This window comes from Parasteatoda tepidariorum, chromosome 11, assembly GCF_982258835.1.
Source record: "Parasteatoda tepidariorum strain Cologne lab strain chromosome 11, Ptep-v5.0, whole genome shotgun sequence".
Lineage (NCBI taxonomy): Eukaryota > Metazoa > Arthropoda > Arachnida > Araneae > Theridiidae > Parasteatoda > Parasteatoda tepidariorum.
In genome coordinates, this window is record NC_141765.1 from 7,203,882 (window position 1) to 7,228,293 (window position 24,412).

The window sequence follows — 24,412 nt, forward strand, 5'->3', positions numbered from 1 at the left end:
TTACCTAATTTGTAAGTGCTATTGCTAATGAATTGATAATATTCATTACCTTGTGTTCTGAAGATAACATTTTGAAAGAAGAAGCACTTATACGTGTTTTTCAAATTTTATGCGAATAATTATTGAAATGGCATTAATATTAAATTACTTAGTCTACTTTTTCAAAACACTTAAAAAAATAGTAAGAAAAATGAAAGCAATGTGGCCAAATTTTAACTATGCAATAACGATATTTTGGACAAGGTAGGACAAACAATTAATAAAAAAATATAAAGGTACATTTGCAAACATCTATAACACAAAATAAAATACAAATAAAAAAATTGCAGCAAAATCAGTTTCAATTTTTTTTTGACATGATTATTCCTTTATAGATTTTTTCAATAAATTTCAATGACGCATTTACGAATTTTATCGAACTTGTTGCCTTTTATATCAGTTGCTCTAACATACGCCAGATTTTTTTTTACTTACTGAAATAGTTTATCATTCTAAATCGCTTATTTACTATTTCTGCTTAACTGTACATTCAAGAAAAGAAGCATAACAAGGTACTACAATGCAACTTAGTTTTAACTAAGGATGTATTTTTTTTACCGTAAATACGTGACTTCAAATTTACAGGTTAAAACCATTTAATAGTTTGATCTTATTAAAAAAGTTAGTTCTCTAAGCAACAGCAGTTTTTGCTCGCATTTTAATCTTAATGAATAATCTTTATTAAAAAATTAGAGCGAAATCTGACAATAAGGAAATACCTTTGCTGAAAATAAAAACACTATCATAAGAGTGCTAATAAAATAAAATCATTTCTCTCGCTGAAGCGTTAATAATAAAAATCAAATGTTAGCATTGAGGCATAATTTATCTATTTGTTTTTTAATCGATATGACATGAACAGGATTGCATTGTATATCTTTATAGTTCTAAATTTTAAAGCTTCCAAATTCAAAGCTCTCGCTGTGTATATTTTATTTTTTGAATAAGATCACAACTGTAAATTCATTAGTTTATATGTATATATACATTTTTACATAAAAGTTTATTTTTAACAAATTATTTACATTTAGAGCTCTTTAACTATAAATAATTATACACTGAATAATAGAGATACCAGTTATAACAGTTTCATTGCTTTGAGCGCTCACTAATTATTGAACACTGTATTTATAAATTCATTTATTTTCATTCGTTAAGCTCTACAGCGGATTTACAGCAGTGTCAGTCAAATTATAAATGAGCAATTACTTTTTGTTTAACAGTGAATTTTTATTATTTCTTCTCCTATTATAGGAAATTAGAGTTCTTGACAACGCTCTTTTTCATTTAAAAATTTATATTAAAATATTTTATGTCATGATTAAGGATATTTTTACCTAACATTCAAATAACAAATAAGTTCGAAAAATGTTGAAATAACTGCTGTTAAATAATGTAAAAATATTGTACGTATTTACTGTGCGTTGTTTATTTTAAAATGTAAGACTTTGTGGAAATCTTAAAATTAATTTTAATGTATTTTGAATATAAGTTTAAACTACTCTCTAGCGAATTATGCTGGATTTTAATATTAGTTTAGGTTTCAAATAGTAATTGATGTACTTTTAACATGCATACTTTTCAAAATGTTTAGTCTTTAAAAACAATGTATTAAGCTGCGTAATTGCTATTACATACCTTAACATTGTGGTAGCGTCGTTCTAATAATTCCGTCACTTTTGATGTCCGGTTGACACACATTTTTTAAAAGATATTTTATAATTTTTCTTGTAGAAAGACAAATAGTACACACTTTCAAGAATAAAAAAAATCAAAGATGTGAGACATTAAAGAAAAAATTTTTTTTTAGAGAATTTAGCTAATAAATTGAAAATATAGTAACATAAAGCCTAATTTTGCCCGTTAATTTTTTTCCACAAACAAAACAAAGTAATTCGACTCTCTCATATTTTACACATATTTAATACTCTAATGACATTCTAAAACGGTGTGAAATAAAAATGCGTTATAATTTAGGTTTTTGCCTAACTCAATAAAGCTGTTCTGCAAACTGGTATTAAGATTCCTATCAAGCATTTGTTTAAATATTTTTTTAACCTACTGGTTCAGATTTTATATTTGGCATCATATATATATATATATATATATATATATATATATATATATATATATATATATATATATATATATATATATATATATATATATATATATATATATATATATATATATATATATATATATATATATATATATATATATATATATATATATGTGTGTGTGTGTGTGTGTGTGTGTTTTAATAATTAACTTTACGATGGAGAAGACATTTTTGTTCAAATTGTTGGAAGACCACTAATATCTAATTATTCATCACTCTTATCTTACTTATTTTTACACTGTTCTGAAAAAAAAAATTTACTCATAATTTTCTCTTAAAACTCGTAATACTCTTAATTAATATTCTTAATTTTGAGCTTGTTTTCGATTTATTGATGATTTAATTATCTTTTATCTTCGGGATTATACATTTTGTTAAATAGTATTTACCCCAAGGAATCAACCTTGCTTCGTAATCATGAAGATTATATTAAATTTAATTTTTTGGATTTTCTTAAAAAGGAAGAAAATTCCTGCATTGCTGTTTTATACGACAAAGGAAATGATATTAAATATAATGTAAATGAACTAATTATGTGGAATTCTAATGTCTCTAAAAACATTTATTTAAATATTATTTTTAGTCAAATGAACAGAATTAAAATATATATATATATATATATATGGGTCATTCTCACGAAAACTGTCATTTTTCAGTTCATAAAATCCCAAAAAAGTAAAATGAATAAAAAGCTCTGAAACTTTTTATATTAATAGAAATATGTAATGGCATTATAAAGAAAGTATATATCCTATAAATTATACTTAATATTTAAATTAATAAATTTTTAAATAATTAATTTATAATTAATTAATTTATAATAATTAATAATTAATTAATTAATTTAATAAATTAATTTATTAATTTTTCAATTTATTTTTCAAATTAATTAATAAGTAAATTAATTATTTTCACTATTTAAAAAGTGAGGGAATGATATTTTATTTTAATACATGTTTTTATCTAAGTTACATCTACCTAAAGTTTGAAAATGATAACACACTAAGTATATCTAATATTTATTATAATTTAGTCTTATATATTTAATAGTTTTTACAGGTTTGGGAAATAAAATTGACTGGCACGATTGAACAAAAAAAAATTTAATAATATACTCATCTTGAATCATTCCCTCACTTCAGCGTCATTCCCTCACTTTATACTCTAGTGAGGGAATGACGAATTCAATAAAATTTAAAAATAACAGTTTGGCCTAATTAATTTCTGAAGTCAATCACATACAATTATATTCATACCAGAAAGCAACATATAAATATCCACTTTCTCGATGAAGTTGTATTTTATTTTACTCTAAAAAATGACATGAGGGAATGACAAATGTAAAAAATTTTACCTGGTTTGATTCATTCAAATTTATTCCACAGCAAAGCTTCTTTAAGTTGAAGATGGAAACATACTGCAATTTTGTTCTATCATGCCAGTTGTTAACTTCTGAAGTTTTTATTAAAATATTTTAATTCTAAGAAGATTGCAGGTGATAAGAACATTGTTGTGAGGGAATGACGCGAAACACTGGGGACAAAGTTTAAAATAGTGCTGTGTTAATATTTTTATCAGAAATTAAATTTTAAATTGATTTTCTGAATTCTATATTTCAGTATTCTGAAATAAAAAACACGAATTTGTAAAAAAAAAATATTTATTTCAGAAACAATTTTTTTCTTTTTTTAAATCAGCAGTGGGGACAAGTGAGGGAATGACATATTGGTATATTTTAATTACCTAAAATAAATAAAAAATAAAAATTGATAATTTTGTTTTTATTCTTTTGTTAGCTTGCATTCTGAAGGACACTTTCCCTGAATTTTTTTTTTCGTAAGCTGTAAAACAAACATAAAATATACTGGGGACATGAAAATGACTGTTTTTGGGAGAATGACCCATATATATATATATATATATATATATATATTTACTTATGTATGTATACATGCAAGGAAGCAAGGTGATGGACGCGCAGAGAGTAGTGCTTGTAAAAATTCTTCGTAAGTTTTAATTAAAAGGATCTAACAATTCCCCAATCAAATATTTTCGTGATTGTATTTCTGCGTTATTATTTAAATATATCCATAATTTTAATTATAATTTTTAAAAAAATGTATATACGTATCTTTAAAATTATTTTTTCTAACCTTCCATATGGGTTCTAACTTTTCATGCATATATTAATTTGTGCAGATGATATTTTATCAGAAAAATAAAAACATACACAAAAAGGTGGTCCTCAACTATTAAATATACACTTCTGACGGATTTCAATTTTTGACCTTCAAAATATAACTATATTAGAGATAACCATAGTCTAGAAAAAATTTGATCCCAATTTTTTATTCTGGAAAGAAATCAAACATTTTGGTTCCTTATTTTAATTTCACTTCTGGAGTAAATAGTTAAAACTATAAGATTATGTTTTTAATATTTGAAGCTTTATTTTAAAGATGCAATATTAAAAAAAATCTTATTTTGAATACATGTTGATGGTAATAATTTAAATGATTTTAAACGTAATGTGATGCATTATACAGTATTTTAGGAAATTTACTAATAGATTTTGAAGTTGATAATTGTAGTTAAAAGCTCTTATTCTCTAATCGAACATAATATGATTTTTTAATGTTTATGATTTTCAAATCCTTAAAAACTTTTTACCGTACAAAATTATGATCTGGAAGATATAGTTTTAATAGTTTAGCCAGGTAACTTATCAAGAAATTGAGCACCGTCATGTAATTTCACAGTATTTTACATGCTCTCAAATTTCTTAGTTTAGAGCTTCAAATTACAAATATGTTGATTTGGTCAGTTATTCAGAATGTAGCGTGTTTTTTAACACCGTGCGCACGTTCTTCGTATTAAACCAGAGCAGTTTTTTTTTCATCTTGATGCAACTTTTCCAAGCTTTTAAAACATTAAATATGATAACCAGAAGGCAAATTTTTCTAGGTTGACTCCGATTTGTAATACATTAAAACATCTTCCCTTGAAATAATTTTCATACTTATATATATGAAATACAAACAAAAGAATTGTCTCTTTTATGTGAATCAAACTTCATTGTAGAGTTTAGGAATTTTTCGTGAATGTTTTAAACTATGCCAAAAATGCTAACGCAATAGGTTGCATTCACTGGAGAGTTAGTTTTCCACTTATCTAATACTACAGCAGATGTTTTTTATTTATGACGAGATGAAAAGAAAACTAAAATTATTATTACGATATCAATATATGTATGGTCCAGAAACAATGTTTACAAAGCAGATCTTATTTTATTGGGTACCGTGTTCTTCTGGAATAAAAAAGTAACTCATTGGCTATTAATATGATATGCCACAGAGCTCCGAATGTTTCGTTAGAGTAACAAAAAGCAAACCTGTATCCTAAAGGAATAAAAAGTCTTTACTTTAGCAACAAAAACACTTTTAACAAGCTTTAGTCTTAATTGCTAAGAACACATCATATTTCTCCATGAATTGTACAAAGAGCTCAACTTGAGGAGCTACATCTGATTAATCATCATTTCGGTTTGCGCTACACTTATGAATATATTCAATTCTCTTCATTCAGAATGTATTAAAGAATTTAGTTAATTTTATAACGTTCCTAAACTTGCTTTTTAACTGCCTTTGACTACCAAGTAATATACTTGTTATGAATAACAGTTTTCGGAGAAAACTTCAAGCTTCGTAAAATTGAACGTTCTTCATACAACTCATTTTTTACAGTGTTAGCAAGTCAATGTAAGTACACAAACTAAAATCATTTATTCTGTTTGCAATTAATGTCCGACATTGATGCCAATAAATGGAGGTATACACGTTAACTTATCAAATACTTTCTTTGGAATGCAGAATAAAATTGTCTTGGTAAATTTATTTTTAAAAATGCCCGACTTCAGAATAAGTAGAAGCACCAATAGATGGCGTTAAAGATCAAATACGACACTGGAAATATAACCCGAGAATATTTGTCTATTTTGTTGACATCTTTGATTCGGGGAACGGAAGCCTTGAGGGCGTTGGCTCTCTTTTTTAAAGCTTGAATAACTTTTGGCTTTCGCCCGTATTCCATCCTACTTCGGCGCCCCAAGCCACTAGGAACTCTAGGGCTATAAGAAGTGCGTAAAGATAAGTTACTCAAGCGCAATGAGGGCGGAAATATGGCTTCCGTCTCACTAGTAGCATTACTCAGAGACTTCCTTTTCCGTAAACAAGGGATCGGGGACATTCTGACATCCTGGAGTTCTATTATTTCTTCATTCTGAAAAGAAAACGAATACATATAAAACATGCAACGTTTGAAAAACATCCATAAATACTTTTGTTGTAAGTCTAGCTATATATATTGAAGTGATTTATGATAAACTTTTTTCTTCAGAAACTTAAAACTTTTTTTTTCTCATTTGTTCTACTTGGTAAAACATATAAGATTAATTGAATGAACATGAAAAATAAATACTTAGTTTTCTATTAAAAAAATTCTCATTGCTAAAGTAAATGAATCCTGCCAGCAATATGTATGCCAAGTGCTAGGGTCTATTAATTTCTATTAAATTTTAAAACTATGAAACTTTTTGAAATCTTTCTGTAAGACAAATGCAATTTTATACTGTGATTTATATTTTTGCCGATTTTACTCCTTATTTTAGTTATTTAATTGGAATATGTTTAATGGTATATCAATCAATTATAAAAGTTTTAAAATTTACTATAATTTGCGCAATTGTAGAAAAATAATAAATTTTCATGAAAAAAACAAAATAAATTTTAAAATAAGTAATTCTTAAAAATAATTATCTCTTTTTAACTATGAAAAAAGGTTTGTTTTATTTTATTTATTTATTTTATTTATTTATTTAAGTATTTTTTTGTAAAGGAATTTTTTTTATTTTCTCAAAGCAGTTAGGAAAAATTTGAAACAATCCATCGTGCATTTTTTTTTAAATGTAGTTTTTGAAATCGCAGTGAAAAATTATAAACTATCTATATTAAATGTATTGTTGAATAAAGTGTAATAACTTTTTCTTTATTGACCACAAATTCTCACTGGATGTAAAAGAATTTTTATGAAATTTTTCGATGAAATTTTAATAAGTAACTGAGTATTTATATAAAAAAGCTGAGTTGTTCTAAATTTGCAAAAAAAAATTCAAACATAATTTTTAATTATAATTTTTTTACTTAAAAATATTGAGTTAATTCAAAAAAGTTTAATGTATTTGTTCATAGGCGTAACTTTTATTGACTTTCTTCCGAATGACTAACTTTACATTTTCGAATTTTTGGAAACTATAACGTTTAAAAACTATTTTTTCAAAATTTAAACTATTGTATTAGTGACAGATAAAAAGTATCAGAGCTCACTATTAGCGAATATTTTGAAGCTAGAATCTTTATAAATTTGCTAGAATTTCTTGCTAATTTTATAATGCGTAGTAATTGCTTATAATGCGTAGTAGAATATAGTTAACCCTCTGAGCGTCAGTTCCGGATTTCTTCAAACTTTTAGTTGAAAACTACCCTGCATCAAAAATCTCTTTCTCCCATTTTATTCAATGGGAGAGTGGTGCGTAGTAGGGAAATTTCCGTGTAAGTTTTCCCTGGGGCTCAACGTTTGGAGGGTGAAAACAATTACATTTTAGGCCCTACGTATGATTAAAGTACAAGAGGGAGTACGAAAATAAGTTTGCCTTGTAATTTTCTTCTAGAAATCGAAGAATAATGGGGAAAGCAAAAAAACGGTTGAGCATGAAAGACAGCATTTGGTATCGTTCGACAATAATCAGTTAAAGGTGCTCTCGCAGCGTCTGAAGAAAGTAGGGGCGAGCCTCTCAATCCAGTGCAGTATTGTTGCTCGTTGTTGAACTTTTAGTTGATTTGAACTGTCAATTCTACTAGGTACTGTTACACCCTGTCAAAATTAAAGGAGGCTACACGGAAAAAGAGGCCTAGATTTCTCACATCTGGCGTTCTGTAATCGAATGACAAGAGAGACCACATTCGGCAACAGCTTTTCAAAACCATATTGCAACTCTTAGTTTGGAGCGCCTCAACCATCCGCCACCCTGTTCTGATCTCACACTCAGTCACCTCTTTTAACGGCTTTGAAGAGGGATCTTTGATGCTGGCTCTTTGAAAAAATTCTCAAGTTACATAAGCCGTTCCACGCATTCACAAAGGTTTTTTTTTTCTCCTGGTCTTTTTAAAACTTATAAAATGGTATGACAAATGTCTCAACGCAATTTGTAATCATTTAAAAAAATAAAGTTACCTCTTATCTTAGAAAATATTTCATTATATTTTCTGTCTTTCATACCCACCTCTGTCCTCAGCCGTTTAGGAGAAATAATTATCGGACTCCACTTTAGTATTCCAATTTAGAAAAGACCGATTTTATTATGTTATCAACATTATTAAGCTACATAAAAACAAGACACAGTGATGGAAAAGTTTACTTACTGGACAAACAACGTCATTTGCTTTATTTTCCTTTTTTGTTTTCTTTTTCGCTCTAGCTCCCCAATAAGTGTAATTTACAGCAGCATATTCTAAAAGTGCGGCGAATACAAATACAAAACACATCACTAGATATATATCGATGGCTTTGACGTATGAAATACGAGGCAGAGATGAGCGTACTCCTGTGCTAATTGTAGTCATGGTCAATACAGTGGTAATACCTAAAGTGAAAAAAGAATAAAGTAAAATAGAGTCCTTTAGCTTGATTTTATATATTTACTGAGTCATTAAAAGCTTCTAAAAAAGTCTGATCTATACTAGGCAGTCGCTGTACTTAGTTTGTTATTATTATTATTCTTTCAATACAATGTGAATGAATTAGAGAAAATAAAAACGCACCTAAACTTTTAAGATACCAGGAATTAATTTTGATTCCAAAATTAATGACCTATTCCGAAAGTTTCAAGCAATAAAAAATTTAATGTCGAAAATAAAGCTTAAAATTTTATTATTCAAGAAGGTTTTATGAGGTGTTTCAAAAAATATGACTTAAATAAAAAGATATTGTTCACTTGTTTTTAAATTGTAACTTTGTTTCATATGCGAAAGATATATATATATGTAAGGTATATAAATGCAAAATATGTAATTTATGTTGTTCATATTTTAAGAAAAATTTAGATCATATTTTTGTAGACGAAATAATCTTTATTTAAGACTACACCTAAATACAATATTGATAATATTTCATGAAAAAATAAACAGTTACATTTGTTGAAAGCAAAATTAAAAAACAGAGAAATTTACAGGCAGGATACCTGCTCATTTAGAGCATATTTCTATTTTGTTATGTCGTAGGTTTGTACTCAGTTAATTCTCTGCACGAGCAGCCTGGTTCTGGATGGAAACTAAATTATACGATTGAAACTCTTTAGACAAAATGCAATTTGTAACACAATTAAATATTTTTTTATTTAATTTATTTGTAGTTCAATTTTCAGCATTAGTTTACCGTACGCATAGTAATTTAAGCAAAGTTTAAACTACTTTTTTACTGCGTAAATGCAACATTCCCATGAAGATCATGAAAAATAAGAAAATAACCTTTAGTTAATGCTGTGCACTAATTACGTTAAATAAAAATGCCGGGTTATCAACCACTAAAAAAATACAATTACAATTCACTAGTATATAAGATATGTTAACTCGAGTCAATTGTTGGGGTACCCTTTGATGCATGAAGATCAATATTGTCGATAACTTCTCCCCCCAAAATGTTGTTTTTGTTACACTAAGAGAAGTTCCTTGAAAAAAAATTGTTAAATAACAGTTTATTAATTGTTATTTTACCGTATTCACACAAACAGTCAAATGACCGAAAATAAGATGCTACTGAAGCTGTTAACAGTATTGATCAGTTTATTAATTGCTTTTACCTAATACGGCAAAACAACCAGAATTGTGTCGCACCACCTAATGAAGCCATTTAGTTCTGATGATAGTTGTAAATGTTTAAAAAAATGTTTATTCATGATAATTGTAAATGTTTAAAAAAACGTTTATTCATGATAATTGTAACTGTTTAAAAAAACGTATAATTTCGTATTCATAGTTTCTTAACCATACTAGTAGTAAACAGCTTCCATGCCGTAAATGCAAAAAAAAATGTTCTTTATCGTAAACTTTACGGTTAATTAGATGGATCGTAATTGAAAATAGATACTGCCGATGATTTAACCAAAATTATAGAATGAAAGTACCAGAAAATCAACCAAGTTATAGCAAGAACTTATTTCGGAAAAAAGAACCAATGAATAGAGAGTTGGACTGAACAAGAGCAGTGTGACATGTATAGGTATGAATAAAAGAGTTAAAATAAGAAATAAAAATGCAACAAAAAGGAAACAAATAAAAAAAAAGATTACGAGAAATAGTTCAAAATTGCTGTGAACTTGATAAAAAGTATAATCCATTTCATTACCATACTTCGGAATACAAAATGATCCACTGAAATGAAAATTGCCATAATTCATATACACTCATGGACAAAAAAATTAGCGCATCAAGATGGAGTCGTCAAAATGGAACGAAATTTTACATACGTAATGACTACTTTGATGTAAGTAAATGATTAGAAAATCAAAGATTATCGTTTTTCTTTGATTTTCTAATCATTTACTTACATCAAAGTAATCATTACGTATGTAAAAATTTGTTTCATTTTGATGACTCCTTCTTGGTGCTCAAATTTTTTTTGTCTATGAGTGTATATTTCACACTCCGACGTAAGTCATTAATATTGCACAAGCCTTTAAATTGGTTGCGGCACAACGTTTAAACCCTCAGCATTTTAAGTTACCAAAAAAAGAGGATTGACAGTTTGTTGGCTTATGACGTACGGTCAGTGATGAGCTTTTAGTTGGCAAAAACCTGTCAGCTACATACTACATTCACAGGTAGATTTGTGAAGTTTATGAAGCTTCCTACAGGCACGCTGACAGGAAATTTTTCTACTCCATGACAATGGCTCTCTTTACAGCTCCGTCCTGAGCTTTAATTGAACTCTTTTGGTTGGGAGGTTTTGGACCACCCCTTAATACAGCGCTGACCTTGCGGTAAGTGATTTTCATCTTTTCCGATGCCTCAAACATCAATTTGGCGGCAATCAGTACAACGATGATGAAGACGTGAAAACTGTCGTGACCGCTTGGTTATCGAAACAGGCGGCAAATTACTATAAATAGGGTATTCTAGATCCAGTTGTAAGCTATGATAAGTGTTTAAGCAAACTTGGCAACTAGACTGAAAAAAGAGTAAATTATTTAGAATTAAAAAATAAATTTATATACAGAAATTGCATTTAGTTGTTGAAAATATTAATAAAAGACGATACTTACCAAGTGCCACTCTTGCTGATGTAGCTTCATGATTTATCCAAAATGAGACCCAAGACAGCATAACGATGAGAATGGACGGCAAATATGTTTGAAATATAAAATATCCAATATTTCTTTTCAGTTCAAAGCTCAGTGATAAACGTTGGTATGTCCCTAAAATTAATTTAGATTTTCATTATTAACAACAAACCTGCAAGTGTGAAGCTTAACGTGGGGGATGGATGCAGAATAATAAAATAAATTTAAAGAAAACACGTGTAATTTTATTTTAAATTCAAACACAGTTATAAATGGTAATATGATCCTGGAATGAAATAATTTTTTATTTGAACAAAGTACAGCTGTTTGAGATGAATAATATAATATTATATATATATATATATATATATATATAACTAAACCTAGTACATATTTCGGACATTTACCAAAGCTACTTTGTGATTGTCAACATTCCACGACGGAAATCAACAACCACCGGTTTCAGTCATTCAGAATAACACATATATGTATATTATTTAAATTTTCTGAAGAGACAAAATGACATCGCAACTATTCTTGCTGCTGACTTTGCGCCTGTCTATTTGAGCAAAAATAATGAAAAATATTGTGGGATTATGAAGATAATAACTTATATTTATCATATATAACTTATATATACCATAAAAGATAGTGTCGTATCAAAGTCTCTAAATGACAAGACCGCAGGATCAAATGCAGTAGACAAAACCACGAATAATACATAATCGAGGATTGTATGTCAGTCCTTATTGATATTTCAAAACAATATATATGAGATAAGAGTTCCAGAAAAATGATAAAGTAGAAACACGTTCTTTTACAAAGGATATACATTCACGTGCGAGTCATATCCCGGTATTCACTACACTGTTCTTATTTTAAGGTTATAGGCCATTGATTAGCTTAAACTCGCTTGGTAAAATGACCAAGAGAGAGTAAAAGATGTTAGAAACATAATTTGAGTCTCGTTATAAAGGTTTTTCATTTTTTCTCCTTGCTAAGAGAAAAAAAGAGTTGAAAAGAAAGAATAAACAAATGCAGGAGCACAAATGTTTTTTTTTTTAAATTATATATATTTTCTTACATTTACCTTTATAAGTAATTTTTAAATGCATTTTACACTAACTGACTTATCATTGAAGATTGAGAAAGACTGTTCATTGTATTCCTAGGATGTCTGAAAGAGTCCGTCTGGCCTTTCCAGGATAGTTAGTTGGTAAATAAATTAGACATCGAAAATCTTAAGAAATTAATAATAAATATATTAGTGACTTGATCATCAAAATTATGCAATATCTTATTTTATTTCATTAATATTTGATTAAAATATTTAATTAAACGGAACACTTAATTTTTTTATTATGCGTATGCATTAGTTTCCAAGATAATTGAGTTTCGTTTTCTTTATAAATAAAAATTAAAAAGATATGCAGAAACATTCTTGTTTTCTTAAGGAGACTTGTACCTACAAAAAGGTACCTTGCACACAACCTAATTGGGGTCATGGGGTACCTACTAAAATGCCTTTGGAGCCACTCTAACCCTTCCCGTTATCCTAGGTATTAGTTTCTATGTACACACTCCCATAAAGCTAGCTCATGAATGATTAAATAGGAACTTAAATTGGATCAAATTATAAATAAACGGAAAGGTTCAATACTTTCAACTAGTTATTTTTGAATTACAGAATAATAAAAAACGAGCGGGGCAAAAATTGCCTTTTTTCGAGTGTAAAACGTTGTAATAAATATTAATTTACAAAATTATTGGAAATTATACATATTTTAATAGTATTAAAATTGTATAAATAAATTATTATTTTAAAGTTTTCTTCATTTTTAAAAACTCTGTTTTTGCTTAAGGCAACATCATAAAATAGGATAAGCAGGTTCATAAAATTCTACTTTTACTCTACAAAAAACTTTTCATTATTTCGCTTTTAGAAAATAACTTATTTAAAAGATATAAGTTTTCGAAATAATATCATTAAGTTTAAATTATTTAAGTAGCTTTAACTCATTTAAATGCTCGTCCTTCTCTTTTCGATCAAGCTCTCATCTTCTCAGATTCCCAAGCTGCGATTCTGGCCATTGCCAACTTCTCTCAAGCCCCTAGCTCTTTGTCCATTGTGAAATGTAGATCTTTAATGACAGAAATGGGTGAAAAATATAAAACCTTACAATGGATCCCTTCCCACTGTGGTATCCCCGGCAACGAAAAAGCGGATGCACTGGCCGTTGCTTTGTTAATCAAGCCCCAAATAACTTGGTTAGCTGTAAGTCCACTTCATTAATGTTTAATCATGCAATTAAGACAACGCATATATCATTGCTAAAAGAACGGACGATAGAAAAATCGTGGAGAAATGACATCCTTAATCTCCCCGATTGCCTAAGAAGCAGTGCTGTAGCTGCCTTTCTGGATAATCCTCCTCTGCCGCAGTGGAGCGACGATGAACGCTGGGATTCAACTGTTCAGTTCTCACAAAGAACTGTATCTACTCCCGATACTGAGAGGCCAGAGATTTTTTGTTCAATTTAAATTTTGATTTAATTTTTGTGTTTGATGTTTTGGTTTTTTAATTTTGTATATTTCATCTCTTTCTGTATTTGTATTTCTCTTTTCTTTTGATCTCTGTACGGCGTTAGGATATTGTCTGTATCACCTGCTGCATTGGAAATAAAAAAATAAAAAAAAAGTTTAAATTATTTTAAAAAAATTTTTTTTATATAATTTTCGTCGATGTAATATGTTATAACTTTGACATGCATATTTCAAATAATCACTCTGACACATCGCAATAATTTCAAGTTTTTTTAAAAACATTATTTTACTTTAATGAAGAATAAAATATTTGGTTAAAACGAAATAAAATTCATATTCCTCATGTCAACACAAATTTTTTTTTGTTTTTATGGTCTAGAATTTAAAATTAAACGGAATTTAAACTAGAATTCTTATCCAGAAACAATTTCACTGAATAAAAAAGTTTAAAAAAAAAATAGTTTCAACAAAATAAATTAAGTAGGAAAGACCACGAATAAAAGGAAAAATTAATAAAAATCCGAAACTGAGAAGTGAGAATTTGAATAAAGAATTGTTTTTGATTTCACCTTCAGAAAAACTCTTTCATATTCGCATTCTAGTCAAAATCCATGACAACGTAAATAATTCTGTACTACTGAAATGTTTCTGTTCAATAAAACTCAAGACTAAAAGTATTCTGACTAATAATGAAAAGAAAAAGACGTACTTTTCTTTAAATAAAATAAGAGAAAGTGGTAATAAAGTATGACGTAAAAACTATGAAAGAAAAGAAATCGTTTATTTGAAATAAGCAACATCTTCAACTGCTCTGCAGATGCGAAGTTTATCCAGGAGTTATTAGTTTATTTTTACATTTTTATATTTAAGATTTAAGGGAGAAAGGAGACAGGGAAATGCGGTTGATAATGTGGTTTTTTTTAAAAAAAACAGTTTTAGGGCACATTTTTTAAGGATTGCAACAAAAACTTAATTTTTTTATTGAGTAAATCTCAGAGTTTTTCTTTAAAATAAGGACTGAAAATAAAATTTTTCATAACATTTTTTGACTTTTCTTATCAGTTTTATTATGCTGCTTTACACGAATTTAAAACAAATATTTTAATTTAGAAGTAAATTAATCTTAAACTATTTTAATTAATTTGTATTTTCGCAGCTATCACTATATAAATAGGCACCTAATGCAAAAATGAAGAGATGAAGAAGACTGAAAAATCATTAATTTAGCGGATTTCATCTAAGGGGGGTAAGCAACAGTTTCAACACTTATACTTTAAGGGTTGAAGCATAAAGTTTATTACTTATTGTGTAAATCTCTGATTTTTCCAAAACACAATGACAAAAAATATTTTTTTCGTAGTATTTTTTGACTGTATTTTTTATCAGTCAGCATTCTTGGCAGTTATTTAAAACAAATATTTTAATGTAGACATAAATATATTTTAAATATATTATTAATATATTACGCATTTTCATCACTATAATTGTGTAAATTGGCACCGTATGAAAAAATGAAAAATTTTTGAAAAATTTTTATTTTTGCAAATAAAAATAATAAGATTTTTCAAAATGTCGTAGACCGTGAGAGGAAGACATTCCAAATAAATTTAGATCTGGCAATCCCAGCTCAAAAATATCTAAATAATAAAAAATCAAACTATAAATTCGTTTATAAAATCATAATAAGTGAACATTCTTAAACTCTTAAGCATCATTTTTTTCTAGTACTAAAGGTTAATTGGGGATTTAACGCATTTTAATAGTATTAGTAAAATAGGAGTTAAAAAATAGTAATCTACATCAAAATCCCGAAAGTGTTTTTTCTGATCATAAGTGAATTTAAGTTACCATACTACTATTACTATGTAAAAATGAGTTGCTGAAAATAAAAGCAAAAATGTGTCAAAATAACTCCGTATACTCGAATGAGATACAGCGAAATAAGTGAAATTAAAATTATTGATAACCTGATTAAGCTATTGCGACTATAATTACAACCCTAATTTTCCCCATTGCAATCATTTTTACCATTGAAATAGGTAATTAGTATGTGAAGGTGTGCCAATGGGGAGGAGCTATATTAAGCTTCCTAAGTGTTCCTGAACGAGGAACTATAGTGGATAGACCGTCCTGATGTGAACTCGAAGGTCTTTGCTTCGAACCCTCTTGGTAGCCAACGAATGTCTCTCTGACACCATTTTTAACATTATTAATTTATTCTTTTATATGAAATATCTATGGTAAAGCAAGTTCTGTAAATATGCTCAAAAGTTTTTGATTTGCATAGTTTATGAAATGCGTAAAATATTAAATTAAAAAAAGCGATGTTTATAGAGAGAACCTTTTGATTGCTACCTCTGATTATTTTTATGCCTGTTTTTTCCTTTCTTTTTAACCTCTTCCCTCTCACTCCCGTGAAATTTCCGGACTGGAGTGTTCAGTAGTAAAGCGCCAATAAGAATAAAATAATTCATTCCTTTTGCCCAGAAAACATTTTATTTCTCATTATACACCCCAGATGTCAGTACCCGGATATTTTTTAAGGTAATTGTAGATAGTTAGCTTACTTTAAACTACATGTCAGCACTAATCAAATACGTGTATTTGACAAAATAGGCACTTTTATGACAGTTTTCTTTAAATTTAACTGATCGGTAAAAAAAAGAGAAAAAAAAGTTATACTGTTTGACCACAAAATAAGATAACTAATATTTCTATTTCTATTTAATTAACATTAAAACATGTTAACAATAAATGGAGAAGGAAGAAAATTCTGTTAAAATTACCGTATTGAACGGCAATGACAATTCTGGTTTAAAAAAAGAAAAAACCTAATTCTAGTTAAACCAACCAAAATATGCGGTGTTAAAATCATTCATTTGGTAGTTTCTTTGTTCGTATGATAACGATTTAGGGGAAATTCTGGTTTTTAAAGTTGAAGTTTTTATTACCACATACTTAGTAAAAAATTCATATATATATATATATATATATATATATATATATATATATATATATATATATATATATATATATATATATATATATATATATATATATATATATATATATATATATATATATATATATATATATATATATATATATATATATATATATATATATATATATATATATATATATATATATATATATATATATATATATATATATATATATATATATATATATATATATATATATATATATATATATATATATATATATATATATATATCTTTCCGTTGTGAAAGAAATGATTTTGTTAAAAGTTTGAAACTTATTAAATATTTAAAATTATCAAATTTTTTAATCTAACATTTTTTTTAATTTTTAAGTATTTACTTAATATAGTTATTTTACTCTTTTCCGCTATGGTCTGATTTTAATTATTAATTAAGTAATAATTAATAGAACTATTTTTTTAATAAATATCTAGTCCTATTTTAAGTTGAAAGTTCAAAATAATACTTCTATCGAATATACTCATTAATTTTCTTCCTTTTATTGAAAGAAAAACTTTGAATAATATATGATAAGAAAATTTTGTCGCGAAAGAATTATTAGAAGTTCTCCGAATCATAAATTGTTCCAGAAATGTCGAGTTTATCCGAAAATAATTAGTTTCTTTTATTCTTGTTATTCGGTTGGAAAGAAAGAAAGTACAAACAAAAATTGATAGCGTGGGTGTTTTAAAAAAATAAAATTCGAACCTAAAGGAGATAATGCATCTTGAAGGAATAAAAATGAAATTTTATGTTAGCGATTCATACCAGAACTTTAGTCAGTTTTTATCATGCTTTTTAACGAGTATTTTTCGAAAGAAGTTTTGAATTAAGTTTTCAGGAGAGTAAATATATCTGGTAACTTTAAGATATATTTAATAATATATCTTACACTTTTTAAAACTTTGCCCATGAACTGTTCTGTGTTTTTATTTCTTTCTGAAAGATTAAAGCAATTATTTTTTAAAATTTCTAAGTTTGAAATAATATATTCATTTATTTTTCAAAAATTAAAATATCACTGAAATATCACTGAAAAATATCATAGAAATATTGATGATATCAATGATATTTCATTGATATAGTAATGATATTTCAATGATATCAAAAAATATCAGTAAAACCCAGAAACAAAAAGGAGATTTACTGGTGAAAAATTTGGACTATTTTCGGTTAATTGGAATAGTTTCGGTAGGACGGATAGTTTTAAATATATCATAATGATAACAAGAAAACATAATCTGGATTGAATACGGAAAACTCAAAATTAGAGTAATTAAATACGGAAGCTGAACAGTATAGATAGAATATTGTATAGTTTTTGTGAGTTTAATTATTGGGCTAACGTTTTTACCATTTAATTACCGGTTGAGATGATCGTATGATCTTATCCACCATATTAAGTCTCATGCATTCAAATGTCCAGCTGTTTCAATTTTCAATGAAAAAAAAAACTACTTTTACAGTTGAGTTAAAAAAATATAAAGCAAAGAAGGTTTTCCCAGAAAAATCTTTCTACTGAATTGCGAGATATGCATGTACTCTTAATGAAAACAATTGAAATAAATAAATAAAATAGTAAGAAAGAATTTTTGCCGTAAGACCTGGGAGTTTAGAAATAACAATTTTTGCATGTTGCCTAAATGAAATTCTTTGATACAAATTAACAAATAAATAATAACTGATAAATTAATAAGTAAATAATCACGTAAAAATTTTTTTCCGAAAACTCTGCCCGGTAAACCCTACACTGATGTTTTTTTAAGGTCAAGTGCCATTGCCCGGTATATATTTGCCCGATACTCCAAACACTGATGTTTCTTCTAATTTATCGTCAGTAAGTATTAAAATATAGAATAAATATAAATATATCAAATAAATATAATAATATCAACGAATAAATTAATATAAAATTGGATATAACAAATATTTCGGACATTCACCATAGCGACTATGTGATTGTTGACATTCACCGTTGAGAGTCGACATTCTCCTGATTTCGGTTATTCATCGTAACATCTCTCTCTCTCTCTCTCTCTCTGTATATATATATATATATATATATATATATATATATATATATATATATATATATATATATATATATATATATATATATATATATATATATATATATATATATATATATATATATATATATATATATATATATATATATATATACAGCAAAATAAATATCAAACAACTGGAAAAAAAAATTTTTTTTTTGAAAATCCGGAAAATAAAAGGTATAATCTTTTCATCAGCCCACACGATTATATCCATAGAAAAGAGTGCTTTCTGATATTGTATCAATATAGCCAGAGCAAAATATATCAATACAATAGTGTGAGGAGCACTCAAAAAATTTTTTATGAAAATTACAACAAATAAAATAGAACGCAATAAATAAAAATAACATGTAAAAACAGAAAATAAAATTAAATAAAAAGAGAATAAAACATAAAACATGAACTATAAAGCGAGTAGCGAATTCAAATGTACTTATATGAACGGGAAATTTTTCAAGAATGAGTTGAATTATTTTCGTAACAAGATTGCCAGATTGCAAAATGTGAAAACAAAAGCGCAAATTGAGCGTAACAAGAGGAGTTTTGTTTTAAAGTGCCGTTCTTACTGCATTGCTGAAGTGCGTTTGATTTGTTAGTTACCAAGGAAGGGCATGGAAAAATTACATGGTACATGGAAAAATTACATCAATTAACAAAGAAATCTTTTTAATAAATAATTTAAGCCACGGATTTACTCGAAATGGATTTGCACATGGAAAAATTTTATAAATTAACAAAGAAATTTATTAGTAAATAATTTTAGCAGCGGATTTTCCCGAAATGGATCTGCACATAGAAAAATTGTATAAATTAATGAAGAATATTTTAGTAAATAATTTTAACCACGTTTTGGCCCGAAATGGATTTGCACGTGGAAGAATTTTATAAATTAACAAAGGAATTTTTTTAGCAAAGGAATTTTTTAGTAAATAATTTTTACCACGGATTTACCCGAAATGGATTTGCACATGGAAACATTATACAAATTAACAAAGAAATTATTTAGTAAATAATTTTGGCAACGAATTTACCCGAAATGGATTTGCACATGGGAAAATTATATAAATCAACAAAGAAAATTTTTAGTAAATATATTCAGAAAAATATAAGATTAATTCAGTGATTTTATATAGAACTGTATTACTTTTGTTGGGTATCCATTGGTTTTTTTCAAATTTTGAAAGAGTTTATCGATTTGTTTTTTGGATGAATAAATATTACTACATATTCTTTCAATTCTATTCATTTCATTAAAAGTGGTATTTAAATAGATGCTCCTAGAAACATTAGAATTCCAAGTAAATAGTTTATTTATAGTAAGTTAGTAGTAATTAGTTATTAGTTTATTTATATTAATATTAAAATCATTTCTTTTATCATATAAATCAACAAAGCAGATATTTTCTTCTTTTATAATACCCAAATCCAAAAAATTGAAATTAATATTATCATCATGATTACGAAGCAAGATTAATTCCTCGTTGTAAAAAGCATTTAATAAAATAGTATAATCTTGAAAATTAAAGATAATTAAGTCATCAATATATCTAAAAACAAAATTTAATACTAAGAGTATAATTTTTTTTCATAATGATGCAAAAATAAGTTAGCTAAGAGAGATGAATACTTAGATCCTTGTGGTATTCCAGCAATTTGAAGAAAAATATCCCCTCCATTACAAAGATAATTATTAAAGAGACAAAAATTAATCAGAATTTCTCAATAATCAAAATCGCAACAAATGACGTTTTTAAAATCATAGTAATAATTCAAAAGAACATCTTTTAGTTTAGAAAGGGGAATGCTATTGAAAAGATCCTAGAAATCAAAAGTCGCAATGGAATTAATTTTATTATGTTTAATGAATTCTGAAATCGGTTGATTATTAATGATAATTCAAGAGAAACCTTCTTTAGAAATATTGTTAATAATTTTATTTAAGTAGTTAGAGAAAATGGTGCCAGGTTTAGTTAGATAAGTATTAGATCACACCAACCGATTTTAGAATTCATTCAGGGGGTCATTAATTCACCACAATTTCATGACCATCTGCTTGATTGTGGGAGTGTGGTCAGCATTGAGCCGCAGACATGCTGATACCCATCAATCTGAAGTGGATGGGTGGACTTCAAACAGCCATTGGGGATCGAATCCAAGTCCTTTTCAATGACATTTCAGTGCCTAAACTACTGAGTCATCCCTGCTTATATTTCGATGACATCCTTAGAATTTAAAGCCAAAGATTAAACTCTGTTAAGAATTGTTCAAAATGCTTGTTAAACTAAAAACTTTTTGAATATAGAGACAGAAGTGATTATTTTGCGTCGAAGACAAAATTTGTTACGTATAAGTAAATGGGGATTGAAAGATCTAGATTAGTATTTGAGTCAATTATGTCATAGTGCCTCAATCTATAGAGTAAGAGAGCATTCTAAAATCAATTCGAACAAAATATTACGAATGAGGAATTTAAAAGGAAAACTCCGCTTTTACATCTATTTTATTAACGCAAAAACCGTATTAAGATTATTAACTATTCATTAAGAATATTTTTATAAAATAAGAAATCAATAATTATTAATTTCAAATCAAAAACTTCTTGATTATATTTATTTTATATTTGTTAATCTTCAAATTAATTAAAACTCGCTATAGATTTCCCTTCAAGTATTGGAGTGGCACGTCCGAAACTGTTTACAGATTCATGAAATAGATGGCGCCACTGAACATGTCATTAATTCAGGAAAAGCAAAATTTCTTAAAGCATTTACTAGTATTTCTTTATTTTTAATTTTAACTTATAAGTCAGTTTTTTAAAAAAAAATGAAGGTGACGATAATCAATATTCAATTTTAAAAACTCATTTGAATTCTGCTGGAAAGATGTTATTTGCCAAGATAATATTTTTCTGTTTCAGTCTTTTCTAACTTAGAGACATAGTTTTTTCATATATATATATATATATATATATATATATATATATATATATATATATATACACTTTTAATTATACTCTTAATTTACTACATATCTCTAATGATCAATTAATTAATGATTGAACTCTTTAAAAAATTTTAGTCCGTATACGTAAAAGTTGTAGGTGCTTACATAAAAATTAATGCTATGTACCTTCTTGAAATTACATAATATTAAGCTACATATCGCATGTAAATATGTGAAAAAAATAGTGCTTCATTCATGCAATTATATCAACCTGCGATTCGTTAGTGTTCTAGAAAGTCTAGCACTGAGCTAAATATTGCTGTCATAGTGTATTTCTAGTGGAAACTGTAATCTTTTCAAACTTTTATTAGTTCACGTTTCTGATTAATAAAAAGCAAAAAGAAGAAAAAAATTCAGTGGGAGGAGGTTAAATGGCCAAGAAACTATTGGTTGCAATTGGTTTATAAACTTTTATCAATTGTTGCATTAATAATATGTAATAAATTTTACATGTAACTGGTTTTTTTATGGAGAACAATTAAGACTAATTATTTTAAAATGTACTTAATATCTATAAGATCTATCTTCATTGAATTATTGCTTATCTTAAGGAAAGTCCCCAACGTCCTCCTGAAAGATTTTAGAGCCCACTGAGGAGTGGTATAGACAGGGTTAGTTCTACGTCATCAACGACGTCACTAGCTCTCCTCGTTCCAAACAAAGTTTTGAACGGAGCAAACAATATGGCGTTTCTCATGTAGTTAAAAGTGGGTCAACTAAATCTTTGAATATATTAATATAGAGTCGAATTTAACCACTGACATGGCAAGAAAAAGTGTTGCATATATTAATATTACGTTAATCTCTTTTTATGATATTAATTGGAATAGCTTATTAATTGCAAATGATTATGAAAACTTTTTGTATATATGATTGAGAGAATTTGTATTTAATATTTACCATATAAATTGTATTTATAATCTGGAAATCGGAAATTTGTGAATTTTATTATTTGGAAAAAGTTATTTCTAATTTATGTTTAATTTTTCTTAAAATATGTATATTATATTAAATCAATTTTTTTATAATATTGAGACAACTTATTAATTGTAAATAATTATGAGAATTTTAAAACAAATTAAAAAGTTATGTAAGAAGCATGAATAAAGTCAGATAAATTAGTGAAAATTATAAAGCATTTTAGATACACGTTTTTAAAATAGCTCAAATTAATTGGTAAATTTACTAAAATGATAGGAAGTAAAAAAAATAAAAAATTATATAAACAAAAGAGTTGACAGGTCTTTAAACATATTTACAACCAAATTATGAAATAAATATGGATGACTTGAATGTTACGTTCACTGCAACAAATAGAATATTACTATGAAGGTAATTTAAAAAATTTTGATTTAGACTGTCAAATGCAAATTTATTCTATAAAAAGTGATAACAGTAACATTTGCCAAAATAAAAGCTGTATAACTAAATATGCATACATACATTAAAGAATTAAGTTTCTAAATTAAAAAATTTCTTAAAAATTTGAATTATACTTATTTGAAATGCCTGCGAAATTAATATTATTAAATAAGTAAAATTTAAACATCTATGTGAATACATAGATTAATAAATATGAATGTTAAATAAAAGTTTATGTATGGGATAAGAATGTTTTAAAGAATTCTAAAAAAATTCATGTTGCACTTTCTTATCGAATAAAATAGGAATCTGAGATTTTAAGATAAATTCATATATAACACCTAAAAAAAATTGTTCCTCTCACATTTTAAAATGAAAATTAGAAATTTAAAATTCTAAAATAATTTAGCTATTCTATATATTAAAATTCTGGAAACTAAACATAATATTGGCCCTTTTAACATACCACTACACTGTACTATGATAACACTACACATTAATATAGCACTACACTACTAACGTTAAGAAATAATCTAATATTATTATTAGATAATAGATACCTTATTATCTAATAATAAGGTAACTTAATTTTCTCAAATAATTAATGCATAAAACTATAGTTAAAAACTAATTAATGATGATGTTGACAAATATAAACAAGATAAAATCTCAAGTCAAAATAAATCTGAGTTTAAACTAAAACTCTGTGCAGATTTAAAATTAAATAAGTTAGTTACATAATTTATTCCTATTTAGTAGTTAAAAACTAAAGCTTATGAGAATTAGCATCAATAATCAGAAAATCTTAAGCAAACAAAGTTTACAATAACTACAAATTTTATCATCAGACATAATTAAATAAACAGACATAATT

At 26.7% G+C, this 24,412-nt stretch overlaps 1 protein-coding gene across 1 annotated transcript in view; it reads right to left on the minus strand.

Annotated features, from left to right (window-relative positions):
• Positions 1-5,428: 5,428 nt before the first annotated feature.
• LOC107439084 (gamma-aminobutyric acid receptor subunit beta-like) overlaps positions 5,429-24,412 on the minus strand; it is a 63,466-nt gene continuing 44,482 nt past the window's right edge. The window contains exons 7-9 of the mRNA XM_016051560.4: positions 11,535-11,687; positions 8,638-8,858; positions 5,429-6,439 (exon numbers count right to left, since the gene is read on the minus strand). Coding sequence (XP_015907046.1) covers positions 6,074-6,439; positions 8,638-8,858; positions 11,535-11,687 — 740 coding nt within the window. The 3' untranslated portion in view covers positions 5,429-6,073. The remainder of the gene's footprint in view (positions 6,440-8,637; positions 8,859-11,534; positions 11,688-24,412) is intronic.